At 37.7% G+C, this 13,627-nt stretch overlaps 1 protein-coding gene across 4 annotated transcripts in view; it reads right to left on the bottom strand.

Annotated features, from left to right (window-relative positions):
• The window catches only part of DCP1A (decapping mRNA 1A), a 52,921-nt gene extending 39,827 nt beyond the window's left edge, over nt 1-13,094 (bottom strand). The window contains exons 1-4 of one of the 4 annotated variants that reach the window (XM_057705091.1): nt 12,852-12,981; nt 11,218-11,368; nt 9,983-10,023; nt 7,737-7,864 (exon numbers count right to left, since the gene is read on the bottom strand). In XM_057705091.1, coding sequence (XP_057561074.1) covers nt 7,737-7,864; nt 9,983-10,023; nt 11,218-11,256 — 208 coding nt within the window. In that variant the 5' untranslated portion in view covers nt 11,257-11,368; nt 12,852-12,981. Of the gene's footprint in view, nt 1-7,736; nt 7,865-9,982; nt 10,024-11,217; nt 11,369-12,851 lie in introns of those variants that run through there. The other 3 variants (XM_057705090.1, XM_057705092.1, XM_057705093.1) reach the window with 3 other exon arrangements.
• Between the last annotated feature and the right edge of the window lie 533 nt (nt 13,095-13,627).

Genomic DNA, 13,627 nt, shown 5'->3' with positions numbered 1-13,627 from the left:
CAGAGGCCGGTTACTATATGGAGACCTACTCTAACATCATTTACTGAACTGGATAGAACATTCTTCTCAGCATTTTTAAAAATGTGATGGAAGAGATTTTAAACTACTGACCCAATTATTTTATTGAGTCCATTTATTCCTGATTAAGTTTTGTTACACTGTTTTTTCCAGGAAATTGTCCATATAATCCAAGTTTTAAACTTATGGGCAAAAAGCTCTTCGTGGTGGTTTCTTATCCTCTATCTTTAGCTGCGCGTGCGTGCTCTCTCTCTCTATAGTACATATTATTACTAATACTGCCTACTATGCCTCTCCCTACTCTTTTGTTGTTGTTGTTGTTGGATCGATCAGGTTATAGGGGAGAGTTTTTTGTCTTCTTGATTTGCTCTTCTGTTCTACTGCAATTTCTACTTTCTGCAAATAAATTCTACTCATCTGTTATTTTCCTTCAACTTAAACATTTCTTTTTTTCCAAACTTCTGCGGTTGGGTAGCCTACAATGGTAATTTTTATAAAATTCTACACATACTTGAAAAAAATGCAAATTCTTGAACTGCTAAAAGCAGGGTTCTTTATATGTCCATTAGATCAAGCATAACTGTGATGTTTAAATATCCCATAACTTTACTAAGTTATCTGCCTCATTTGTCAATTACTGAGGTGGCCTGTTTAAATCTCCCACTATAATTATGGATTTTAAACATTTGGTATGCAATTCTGACAAATATTAATACAAGGTCATGCCAGTTTGGAATTGTTTTATCTTGTAGGTTATTTACTCCTTTTGTCATTATGTGGTAACTTTTATTCCTGATGCTGTTTCTTACCTTAGAATCTATCATATGTGATTAATATAGCAACATCAGCCTTGCTTGGTTAATAGTTACCTGATACATATCGTTCTATCCCTTTACTTTCAACCTTTCCTGGTTTTTGAGTTTTAAGTTTTTTGAAAACAGCATTATTGGCAAATTCTGTATCTTTATCCAATCTCAGAATCTCTTTCAAATGTCAAGTATTAACATTTGTCCTAAATATCGATTTATTTGTGTCATTTTATTATAACTGGGCTATTTCCCATGGTTTCTATTTACTTTTTTCCTATGTTGATTTATACTGGTTTAAAACCAAGACATCCTATTTTTTGTTCTGCAGTGATTACCCTGAAACTTTTGGGTAATCACTTGACTTAAAAGTCTATTGTTATCAATTTATTTACTCTCACCTCAGTCTTGGGATGCTTTAGGTTTGCAAAGCTTTTATCTTGTATTATTGCTGTCTAGTATTTTTGCTTCACTTTTTTAATATTTTACTCAAACTAGTCATTTTTCTGTTTTATACAGTCAGTGCTTATTTTGATTTACCTACTTTTCTTTGCTCATTATTATTGTTGCTTAAATCTCATTACTTCTGTGTTCAATTTCCTTATTTTTGGAAGGCAGCTATGCTCACCACTATACTACCAACGCCAATTTCCTTATTTTTGAACGATAGCCTTTAGAACTGCACTGGTAAAATTAAAGTAATTAAACTAAATTAAGAATTAATTTACAATTAAAAACTTAGTTGTACTAGGCACATTTCAGGTGTTCAACAGCCACACGTGGTTACTGGCTACCATACTGGACAGTATTGCTTTGGAAGCACATACAACAAGGGTCTGCTGGAGACAACAGTTCTGTTTTTGTTGAAAAATGTCTTTATTTTGCTCTCTTGAATTACTGAATTGTTGGTTGTTTTTCCCTCAGTACTCTGAAAATATTATTCCTTTGTCTTCCAAACTCAGCAGCTGCAATTAAATATGCTGTCAAACTGGTGCTCTTGGTAAATAATCAATCTCAAGCAGCCTTTGGTTGCTTCTGTCTTTGCCTTTGATGTTTTATCATGTGTCCAGCTCTGTATTTCTTTCTGTTTATTTTGCCTGGGGCCTTATTATACTGCCTAAATCTCAGACTCCTGTCTTTCATGGATTCTGGAAAATTCTCAGTCATAATCTCTTCAAATATTACCTCTTTATATTTTATTATTCCGAAATTCTTCTCTGTCATATGTTAAACTTTCTAATCCTATCTTCTCTGTCAAATTTTCCATTTTTTCCCTTTATGGAATGCATCCTGGGTAATTGTCTCCGATGTCTCCTCCAGTTGCCCAATTCTCTTTTCAGTTGTTGTAAATTAACTGTTGAGTCCAGGTAGAAAGTTTATTTCAATAACTAAAATTTTAATTTCTAGAAGTTTTACGTGGTTATATTTCAAATCTCCCTGTCATTTTATTTTATAATCTACATCTTATATTCATATCCATTAAAGTCTCTATCTGATCATTTCATTAACCAAAGTTTCTGTGAGGGGTTGGCAGAAATAAATTTATTTATTTATTTATGGCTGTGTAGGGTCTTCATTGCTGCACGTGGACTTTCTCTAGTTGAGAGCAGGGGCTACTTTTTGTTGCAGTGCGCAGGCTTCTCAGTGCGGTGGCTTCTCATGTTGCTCTAGGCATGTGGCCTTCAGTAGTTGTGGCATGCGGGCTCTAGAGCGCAGGCTCAGTAGTTGTGGTGCACAGGGTTAGCTGCTCTGAGGCATGTGGGATCTTCCTGCCCCGGGGATCAAACCCATGTCCCCTGCATTGGCAGGCGGATTCTTAACCACTGCGCCACCAGGGAAGTCCCTGTTTTATTTTAACTTTTACTGACTGTGAATTATTTCTTTGTAATATATAGTAATTTTGGACCATGAGACTTACCAATAAGATCCCTGGACAATCTGGATTAAGAATATTTCTCTCCAGAAAAGTTTCGCATTTCCTTTTGCTAGGTGTTCCAGAGTATTCAACAGCTGAGGATCAATTTTATGTTAATATTTTGGCCTGGGTAAGAAATTATATCAAATGAATGATGTAACTTGAACCCCAAACCTGTATGAGAGAGGCTCATGGTTACAATTTTCAGGGGAGACATTTTCCCTCTAACTCGTAGCCTAGATTGGGGTAGATAAGCTTGCCTGTCATCTCCCTAGGTTGGTGGGGATATCCCTGATATCATTCTAGTTTATTAATATATAACTCATTAGGGCACCATGTTGGGTGTATGTTGGCATGTGCATCTTAGCTCCAGTGCGCCACCTTGTGAGGGGTCAAGGTCTTGTCTCCTGATCTCATGTAATTATAAAGAGGTTCTTATATTAAGGAGAGCTCCCCATCCCCAAGAACCCTATAACCAGATGGCAGCCAGTGTCAGCACACAAGCTTCCCACTTTGACTTTCAGTTTTCACTCTGATGCTAACCCATTAAAATGCCCCCTATTCCCTTATAGGCTATACTACCCATTTGATATTTTATATAGCATTTCTAAGTGTTTGTAGGAAGAAGATTTTCTGACACCATATTGCTGGACAGGAGTTGAAGGATATTTTCTTTGATGTGCCTATGCCATAACTCCTCAAAATTCAGAGTCTCCAAAGAATGGTTTTATAATCCAGTTAGTAAAATGGATTCTGTTCACAAATGAAAACAGAAGATCAGCAGGTTGGTAGTAATGCCTATGTTTACACAGCAAAAGAATTATGATTTCTCAACTAATCACAGATAAAATTAAAACTATTATAAATATTTTTTAGGTTACAGCAGCATTACATTATCCTACAAAATTTTAACCAGGAGGAGGCTGTGTGTTCCAGCACACCATGACCCACTGATCAGAACTGCTTCTACTGAGAATTTTAAAAAACTTGTAGCCTCTAAGATTTCTCATTTTTAACATACATATATTTTCAACTTATCATACCTCAGGCTGTCTAGTAATTGCCCTTGCAACATTTGAATATAATATTTGTCAAGGTAAACAAAGTTCCCAGCTTGTCACGGTGCTAATCAGAAGGGATGGAAAGAAGCACACTATGGACCTAGGTTATAAGAGAACCTGGATAATATTAAAGTCTTTATGACTCTTCCACTAATAAGATCATTTGGCTTAAGTCCAAGATGGAGACAAAGTTTATAATATTTTATATTTGTAAGTGCTTGACAAAAAACCTTTACATATATGATGTTCTCATAAGATAAGCAGATCAGATCAGTGGTTTAAGTAATTTATCCAAGGTTACAGCTGGTAAATGGCAAAGCCCACAATAGAACTCTTGTCTGCAAACTAAATTCCATGCCAAAGAGTGTTACCATGGCAAAGCCACCCTCAGGGATATTTTCTGCAGCCTTTGTATCTAGAAATCATTTGTAAATTTTAAGAAGGAATGACTAAATGAGAGGCATAAAAATCTAATCTAAAGCTTCCCAAGTGCTTGTTCAGTTCAGGTATGGCACAACAAAAGGGTGTGTTTCTGCATGGATCCATGCTTTAGACCTCTGTAGTCCAATACGGTAGCCACTAATCTCATACGGTTATTTAAGTGCAAATTAATTAAATAAACTTAAAAAAATTTTTTTCTTGGCCACACCAGACACATTTCAAGTGCTCAACAGTCACATGTGGCTGGCTGGTGATTGCTATATGGGACCGTACCCATACAGAATATTTCCATCATCACAGAGTTCTACTGGACAGCACTGCTCTAGAATGTGGATTGATGAAGTAAGCAATTTTATTGTTGCAGCAAAGTAGGAAGAATATTAGTTTTGAAGCTCAACAGACCTAGATTTGACTTCTTACTGTCACTTATAACCTTTGTGACTTCTGAGCAAGTTTCTTAACTTCTCTGGGACTCCTGTTTCCTCATCTGTAAGTCAGGAATTAGAAATAAGGTGCTGGGAACATCATTTTTGCTTAATAACTACAAAATCTGTAGTCTCCTCAACCCTCACTGGGGTCTTGTGGCCTCCAAAAGTCCTTGCACAGCATATAAAAATACATTGCTTCCAAAAGGTTCAAGAGAGTCACCAAAGCTAAACTTCTGGAGGGTGTAACAATTTCCTCTGTAAGTTTTTACCTTTCTTTTGGGACGGGCTAAAAAAAAAAAAACAAACTAGGGAATTCCCTGGTGGTCCAGTGGGTAGGACTCCCTGCTTTCACTGCTGTGGGCCTGGATTCAACCTCTGGTTGGGAAACTAAGATCCCACAGGCCATGCGGTGCAGTCAACAACAACAACAACAACAAAAAGAAACACTAAAAAAAATAAAATAAAGCAAAACAAACAATTTAGAACCGGAAAAAGTTATAGCTCAATATTCTCTCAACTCTAAAAATTGGTTTAAGTGGAAGAGGCTGGATTTGAGGGTGTAACTTGAGTAAAATGGGTCAGGTGTCTTGGTGGTATTTCCCAAAAGAAAACAACAGAAGAGTAGCTACAGAATCATGTATAATTACCTGTATACACAATCAGACGCTAATTAACTTTTAATTTAAAGAACAATCCCTAAACAACTCAATAGCTTGCTGACCTGACAAGACTACGTTCTACTTTTAAGATTAGGTAGACAAAACATACTCAAGAGAGGCCTTAACACTCCCAGAATCACTTTAGGCTGCCTTGTCACTTTTCCCAGATATAGCTATTCCTTTAAATACTTTCCCCAAACTCCTCTTCTAGACTGTTTCTAACATATCCACAGTTTGTACTTGACCTTTTCAAGCTTTTCTCTGGTCTGAAAACAAAGTGATGCGCTCTTGAATTTCTAATTAGCAATATCAGCAACTGTAAGGCCCTTAGGAGATGATTCAGTGCCTCAATTGACCAAGGAATGGAATGACCTGCTTAAGTGAGTCTTCTGTTTAAGGAAACCTTTGTTTCAACCTGTTTTTGAAAATCTGTCTTTAAAAAAAAGCAGTAGAAAGTATTCTTTCCCCGTAAGAATATTCTAATTAACGTAAGAAATACTCTTGATGATTTAAGGTCTTATCTTGTCATTACAGCAAATCAATCTATGACACTATTGTCTGGTTAAAGTTATAGCATTGATCCCAAGTAACACATGAGAAATTTGCCAGATTTTCACAAAATAAAATGTAACATTAGCTTATTTTTTTTACAATTTGCCTTCATTTCTTCCACACATGGACTATAGAAATATTTCCAGGTATTTCAGGCTCTGATTAGTTAAATTTTGGTTAATCAACCCAACACTGTAAATCAACTACACGCCAATAAAATTAATTGAAAAGAATTTTGGTTCACTTATATTTGTGTTATCTTGCACTTTCAACTTCACAGGAACCTTTACTTGTTAAAGAAATATAATACGATTCATTTCAGGCTTATGCTAAATGGTAATTAAGTCCATGGGCCTCTGATGATTTTCCCAACTGACTACTTTACTAACCAACCTTTTCTTAGAGGCAATAGCTAGGTTAAGTTTTCAGGTAATAAAAAGCAGAATTAAATCAATTTTCCGTAAAAAAGAAAGAAAAAGAAAAAAAAGATCGGATCTGTGTTATTTTGCAGAATTTCCCCTTTAACAGAATGGTCAGCACAAAGAAAACAGCCATCTGAAGTAATTCTGTTGCCAATCAGTTTAAATAAATCCATTCAAACCATCTAAGAGAGATAATTATCTGGACAAATAGTTTACTGGAAAGTCAAGAGACAGATTTTATTTTGCTTAAAAGTGAGCTATGGAGAAGAATTTGGGGCTTCTAGCTTCAACACAGACCTTGTCATTTCTCATTTAGGGAATGAAAAGATGCATAATTTCTAGTAGTTTTTAACATTTTATACTGAAGACATTCCCCCAATACAAGTTACCTTGCAGTCAAGTGAAATTCAAAGTATAACTTAAGAGCAAATTATCTCCAGCAATTTCCTTAGATGATGGTTACAGCACCATCACCTTACCACCATAACCACTTTTTTTTTTTTGGCACACGGGCTTAGTTGCTCCGTGGCATTTGGGATCTTCCTGGAGCTGGGATCGAACCCGTGACCTCTGCATTGGCAGGCGGATTCTTAACCACTGCACCACCTAGGAAGCCCTACCACCATAACCACTTTTGATATCCCTACCTTCAATGCCAAACACATTGCCTGTTTTAAACACTCATATCTTCAATACCCATGCTGAAATACAGGAACCATGTATGTTTTTTAGTACTTTAATTCTTGAAGGGCCACGCTAGCTTTGCTGACCACACCCAACCATTTTTAGAGTCTATAAAATGCCTGAAAGGACCCTGGATTAGGAAGCAGAAAAAAGGGTTACAATCCTCACTCTTCAATTGAGTAGCTGCCACTCATCTCTGAGTCTCAGCTGATTTAACTGCCTGCCTACCCCACAGGTTATTATATCATTAACATTATAGTACAATAGCTCTTGGCCCGGCACTTGTATCCAACAGACACCCAACCAAATAAAAAAATCGAAAAACACCACAATCAGGGCAAAGACAGTAATTTCTTTGTGGACAGAAATATCAGTATCTGTCGCCATCCTGTGTCTCTTAAACTAAGTTCTGTTGCTCAGGGGCATGGGCAGCAAATAATACATGTCACAACAAACACAAAGGGTGAAATTTATTTTCACAGAACAAACAACAGAAATATAATGTAATGCTATTATATGGAACAGTATAGTTAACTAAAATAACACCAGTTACTGTATACAAAAGTGTTTCAATTTTAGAAGCCCAATTTAAAAGCTTTGAGATTAGTAAGAGACTCATTTATAAACCACAAGAGTATAGACCATATTTTTTATTGTACCTTGAATTTCCAAGAATAATGTGCTGACAGAAACTAAAGACACTCCATTTTAACTGCAAACACATGAACTGTAATAAACATAGATACTCACAGCTTGCATTTCTATACAGAAGAAATGGTTCATGGAGCTGAAATTCCAAATCTTTATTCACCGGTTCAACTAGATTGTGCATATTCAGTCGATTCACAATGGTAAAACCATGGTAAGGTGAAGCTGACCTTAGATTTAATAGAAGGAAAAAAACTCTATAGTCACTCTTTAATTTGCAGAAATGTTATCTACCTCTTTATTTCCATTTTAAAGAACGAATACAAAATTGCATTATATAATATCATTAGAACTTAAAATTGTAAACAAAAAGTTTAAGTCAGATCATACCCCTCCTCCTCTCAGAAGCTTTCATGGACTCAGGCCCTCAGAGTAAAGGCCAAGGTCCTAACTAGGCCTTAAGAGATGTGCACCCCCTTGACTTCATCTCCCGTGTCGCTTCCCTTGTTCCTCCTGCTCCAGCCACACTGGGCTCCTTGCCATTCTTCCTGCAGGTGTGTTTCCACCTAAAGACCTCTACCTGGGCCATTCGCCCAAAATCTACAGTTACTTCCTTTCCCTCAAGCCTTGGCCCAAATATCCCTTTCTCACTGAGGCCTGCTAGAGAACTAACCTTTTTAATGCTCCCAAGCTCAATACCTCTAATCCGCCTCTTTCTTTTTCCATACCACTTATTATTTTTTGTATTTACTATCCTTTTCCACTAAACTGTAAGTTCCATGCAAATAGCGTTGTCTTATTTTTTTCAGATATGTCCCAAGACAGACATATAGTAGATGTTTAATAAACATATGCTCAATAAAAATATCATTTATTTAACATATGGTACAGGATTGGGTATAATAATTATTGCCCACCATTACAATGATTCTCCTTACATCAAATGGGAGAACTATGGAAAGACCTGAGTTAGAAAGAAAATGCTTCAAATCCTACAATAAGAAACATCCTTGGTTCCCACAGCATGGTGATTCAATACATGATCCTTTAGTAGATATTTCTCACTTGTTTCTCTGTATACATGGGAGAGATTTTAGAATTCTATTCTACAGATTAGGAAACAAGCTTAGGATGATTCAGGTCTGCACCCAGTCACACAAATAACGTACCCAGGATTCAGCTTTAGGTTTTCCAATTCCAAATCCAGGCCTCTTCTATACTAAGGTCTCTCCAAAGAGACATTCCAACATCCTGGCATATATTTATCCAAAGTATATAAAATGTTCTCACATTTTCCAAATAGAGTTTCTCTGGTCTCCTTCTATTAGAATCGATACTATGTAAGCCTCCATAAATTTCATTAAATCAAATCACTCACTAAATTTCATTTTCTATAATCGGTGGATCTGTACTCTACTGTAACAATAAGGCCAGCAAAGTATTTCCAAGTACCAAGGTTCTAACATAGTTGAAAAGCTTCTAGAGATTTATATTGGTAATGAAGAGTAATGAAGTAGGTGAAGGGTAAAGGCTTTTTTTTTTAAAGGAGAAAGATGTATAACAGCAAACAAAATGTCAAAAAATAGAGTAATAGCAAAGTATTTACATTTAAATGAAGAAAAAGATAAGTGTTTTTAGACAAGATCTCAAAGTTGTACAACAAAATTTAGAAGAATATTTGACAAATTCTTGTTAATAACTATCAAGGGAGAAATGGAGAAAGGCAATCCATAGAGAGAATTCACAACTATGGGAAAAGAACCAGACATCAGGAATAACTCCTGCTGAGTTCCCTAAGCTTTAGAAACCAAGGGAAGGAATCTACCTCAGTCAGAGCAAGACCTAATAGGGATCCAGGAAAACAAGGAACTCCAATGACTAACATACCCTGTCAGTTGCCTTTAGGCCAAGAAAGTTGCCAAACAAAACAGTAGTTGCAATTTATAAACCAATCGTGTTTTAAGATAATTAATTCTCAAAAAATTGAAAATAAAAAATGTGCAATTATGAATAATCTAGGCTTCCTAAAGGACTCTCAAACTAAAAAAAAACATTACTACAGAACTGTACACAATCCAAAACTTCTGGGGGTAGTTGGAAAGGGGACAGAACCAGAGTCTTAGAAGATAACCTTTTGTTCAGTAATAACAACAGCTGGTCCATGTGTTCTATTTTTCTCAACTACGTATCTTTGTTAAGGATCTCACAGCAAGGGATGCATGAATACTTGAAGGGTCAAGCAGGAAGCTTCCAAAGACAAATGTACAATAGGGTTGAATCACTCCATATGACACTATTCACCATCCACTTAAAAAAAAAAAATCAAAAAAATTTTTAAAAAAGCTTACCTTCGATATACAAATAAGGTTCCTTCTATATCAGTCTTCTCCTATAACAGACAATGAATCAATTAGTTTTTTTCCCCATAATCTAACCCCAAGTAGTCTCAATGGAGAAGAAATACTTCATGTTTAAGATCAACTTATTTTAAAATTAATCATTTTGAACAGGTCAAGTAAGTCTCTCTCCACAAACTACTGTTACCAGTTTCTTTTGTATCTTTTCTATTCTATTGATGTGCATTAACCAATATGCAATGTTCTATCCAGCAACATGCTTGTATCACTTTTCCTTCTTTTTTAAAATTTAAAGGAGAAAAATTCTAGAATTAGCTTTCACTTTTTAAAACTAAAATGTTTTAGCCAAATTTCTTAATTTTAAAGCCAAGGTCCTGTATACAGCAATTTCTTCACCTTTAAAGTTTATCAAAGTTAGTAGAGAAAAAAATGAAATTTTATCTTACAGGACACTTTGCTTCATCATTGGGGAATTTTGGTATATTTTCATGAGTAGCAAATTTTGTGATTAGTTAAGAATTACTGTCAAACACAATTTGTTATTTTTAGAACTTTGTTGAAGAATCATGAGTATTGAAACTATACTCAGTGTAATTCTTATAGATCTTACAAATAATTAAAAATTCTTTTTATCTTAAACGTTTTGACTAAGAAAGTACAACTCATCATCTTTCATTTGCTGTGACAAGAGTGTATTTAGGTTTTAAACAGTTACAATGTTTTTATTTTATTTATTTATTTATTTATTTATTTTTGGCACACGGGCTTAGTTGCCCCGTGGCATGTGGGATCTTCCTGGTGCTGGGATTGAACCCGTGACCTCTGCATTCTCAGGCAGATTCTTAACCACTGCGCCACCTAGGAAGCCCAGTTACAATGTTTTTAAAAAAGAAAAACAACAACAACAACAAAAACATGAGCCTACAATTCACAGCCCAGATAAGACCTAAATAGTTTAATCAACAAACTATTAGCAAACTTAAATGTTAGTCATATAAAACTGAATTTGCTGGGATGAAAAAATAATTAAAAAAAATTTACCATCTTGATTTCTTCCAGGAGTATTGCCCTAGCTTAAACATCATCATGAAATTTTTCCTTACTAAAAAATTCAGAGGCTTTTTCTTGCCTTTCAAACTTTATTAGTATAAGAAATTGGTAATCAACTGTTTCACAATGAAAAAAAAACTTGCCCAAATAAACCATTGTGCGAAGTTACAACTCACTGTAAAATAACGAGAGAAAAGACTTTGGTTATGCTCCATGTGCCATGATCCATATGAATAATGGCAGCTTATTTTTCAATTCAGGTTATTATAGCTTGTATTTCATATTTAAAGGAGAACGCCACAATTAAAATTCCAAAATACTGGAAGTCTGTGACAAATCAGAAACAAAAGCTTGTTAATAACAAGTCCAAGCTCCAAATCTTCACCATTTGTCTGCAATCCATATTCGAAATATTTATATGTAGAGCAAGAAAAGAAAAATGATTCAGAACAATTCAAACTAAAGCAATGTCTAAAACAGCCTCACTTAAAAAAAAAAAATCTGTAATTTTGTTCTTTGTAGCTTCCCACACCTCCTTCTCTTTCTCTTCCAGGAGGTGAAAGAAAGAAGATAAAGTAAAGCAAGATGATATTGAAAACTCTATCTGAATTAACTGTTTATGAATGCCAAATGATTTTTTCACAAAATTACTGATTAAATATAACCTATCTATCTGCATTATGTTGTAAACGACATACTATGATAACAGTCTTTCAGTTTGGGGAGTATAAAGACTTCAATTCTTACTGAAACGTAAACGTCAATCATTTATTAATTCAACCCAACAAACATTTACGGATTATTTTCTAAGTAAAGCCTACATAGCTGAATGAGTACGTCAAGGTTCAATTTTTTTTTAAAGGGAAATGATGTTTTTATTTATTTATTTTTCGTCGCTTGCGTGGCTTGTGGGATCTTAGTTCACCGAACAGGGACAGAACGCAGGCCCCCTGTAGTGGGCGCGCGGAGTCCTAACCACTGGACCTCCAGGGAATTCCAGAAATTATGTTATTTAAACAACGAACGAAGCTTCAAACGGGCTAACAAGTCAGTGAACAAAACTGAATGTAACTTTTTGGATTCTCTTCCGTGCAGAGAAGACAAAAAGTACTTAGTCTGATGGGAGCATTCAGAGGTGACATCACCAGCAGCAGAGCTGCAACAGACATCGGGTCTCTTTTCCAAAGGTTTCAAGGTAATCCAATCAACATGGAAGTCCTTTTCCTAAGTGCCTTGAAATCTTTTCCAAACTCTGGCAATGACAGTGTAGTTCGATAAATGCGGGACTTATCCCCATTCCCTCTCTTCCAAGAACTGAAACTAACTGGATTTCAAGCTTTAAATCCAAATGACCTCTGCAAAGGGGGCTCTTGTTTATGTGTCTGTTGGGGGGAGAGAAGGAATGTTTACTTTATAGATTCTGCGTATATAATTTATCTAATAACCCTGAAAGCTTGAAACACAATCTTTTGGGCATTTTTGTGACTTCACAGGTCTCATAGCCTCTAACACACCTGCAAAGAAGGCAGGTCGCCCACATCCTCGAACCGGACCCCACGGGACGGATCCTCCTCCAACCCTCCCCTCTATCAGCTTTTGCCCCGGATGTTTGGACCTACTTCTCTCTCTCCTCTCGCCCAATCCCCGGCGCCGCCGACACCCCTCAGGCGCCGGCCAGGCTCTGCTCCAGTCCCTGGCCTCGCCTCCGCCGCCCTGGCCTCTCTCCTCGCCCCCTACCCAGGGCGGTCCGCGCGGCCCCTTTAAGAGGCGGAGGCCGGGGGGGCGACTTCAGCGGCCTGGCTGCACTCACCCACTGGTTGGCCTTGGGGCAGAAGGTGTACAGTGCGACCTGGCCCGTGAGGTCTGCGATGCTGGTGATGTAGGGGTCGTGTTGCTTCAGGGCCGCTAGGCTCATCTCTTGCCCAGCTCGACTCAGCGACTCCATCTTGAATTCCGGAGCCGAGCCCCTCTGGCGGGGGCGGAGTCGCGGACAGGAAGGTGCCATGGAGGCAAAGTTCCCCTAGCTGCGTCAGCGCCCTCAACTTCCGCCTCTCCGCCGGGCCTCGCGGCGAGGCGGTACAGCAGCGATTATGCTCCGCTGTTCCCACGCCGGGGGCGCCGGGTTCCGGCGCCTTCAGGTCCCAGTGGACCGACAGTGCAGGGTGGCGTCCGCCGTCGCGTGGCCAAGCTGGTAGGCTGGGGCCCAGGTGCTTCTTTTCCGCGGGCTGAAAGCTGCGGGCGCCCGGATCAAGGCTGCTCAGGAGCTTCCTCAGCGTTCCTGCCGGCCTAGGCTCCCGGGGCGGGAGAATGGAGACCTCGCTGTGGCAAGGCTGGGCGCCACGGGCAGTTTAGAAAGCAAAGAGAAGCGGAGAGGAAGGAGAGAAGGAATCCCGAAAATTACCCCAGATCTCGGATCTCTTAATGTCTTTAAGAAGGAAGTTTTTTAAAAAAAGCCAAACTAACCCGCCTGTAACTACACAGGGGTGGCTTTCATGCACGTTTACTTGTTTTCCTCGTCTGAATCCCACGTTAATCTTTCTATCCAGTCTTGGAAAGAGCCCGTGAAGGCTTGTTTGTCGTCCATTG

The sequence above is a fragment of the Hippopotamus amphibius genome, chromosome 13, assembly GCF_030028045.1.
Source record: "Hippopotamus amphibius kiboko isolate mHipAmp2 chromosome 13, mHipAmp2.hap2, whole genome shotgun sequence".
Taxonomy (NCBI): domain Eukaryota; kingdom Metazoa; phylum Chordata; class Mammalia; order Artiodactyla; family Hippopotamidae; genus Hippopotamus; species Hippopotamus amphibius.
This window is presented reverse-complemented; position numbering and strand designations above follow the sequence as displayed.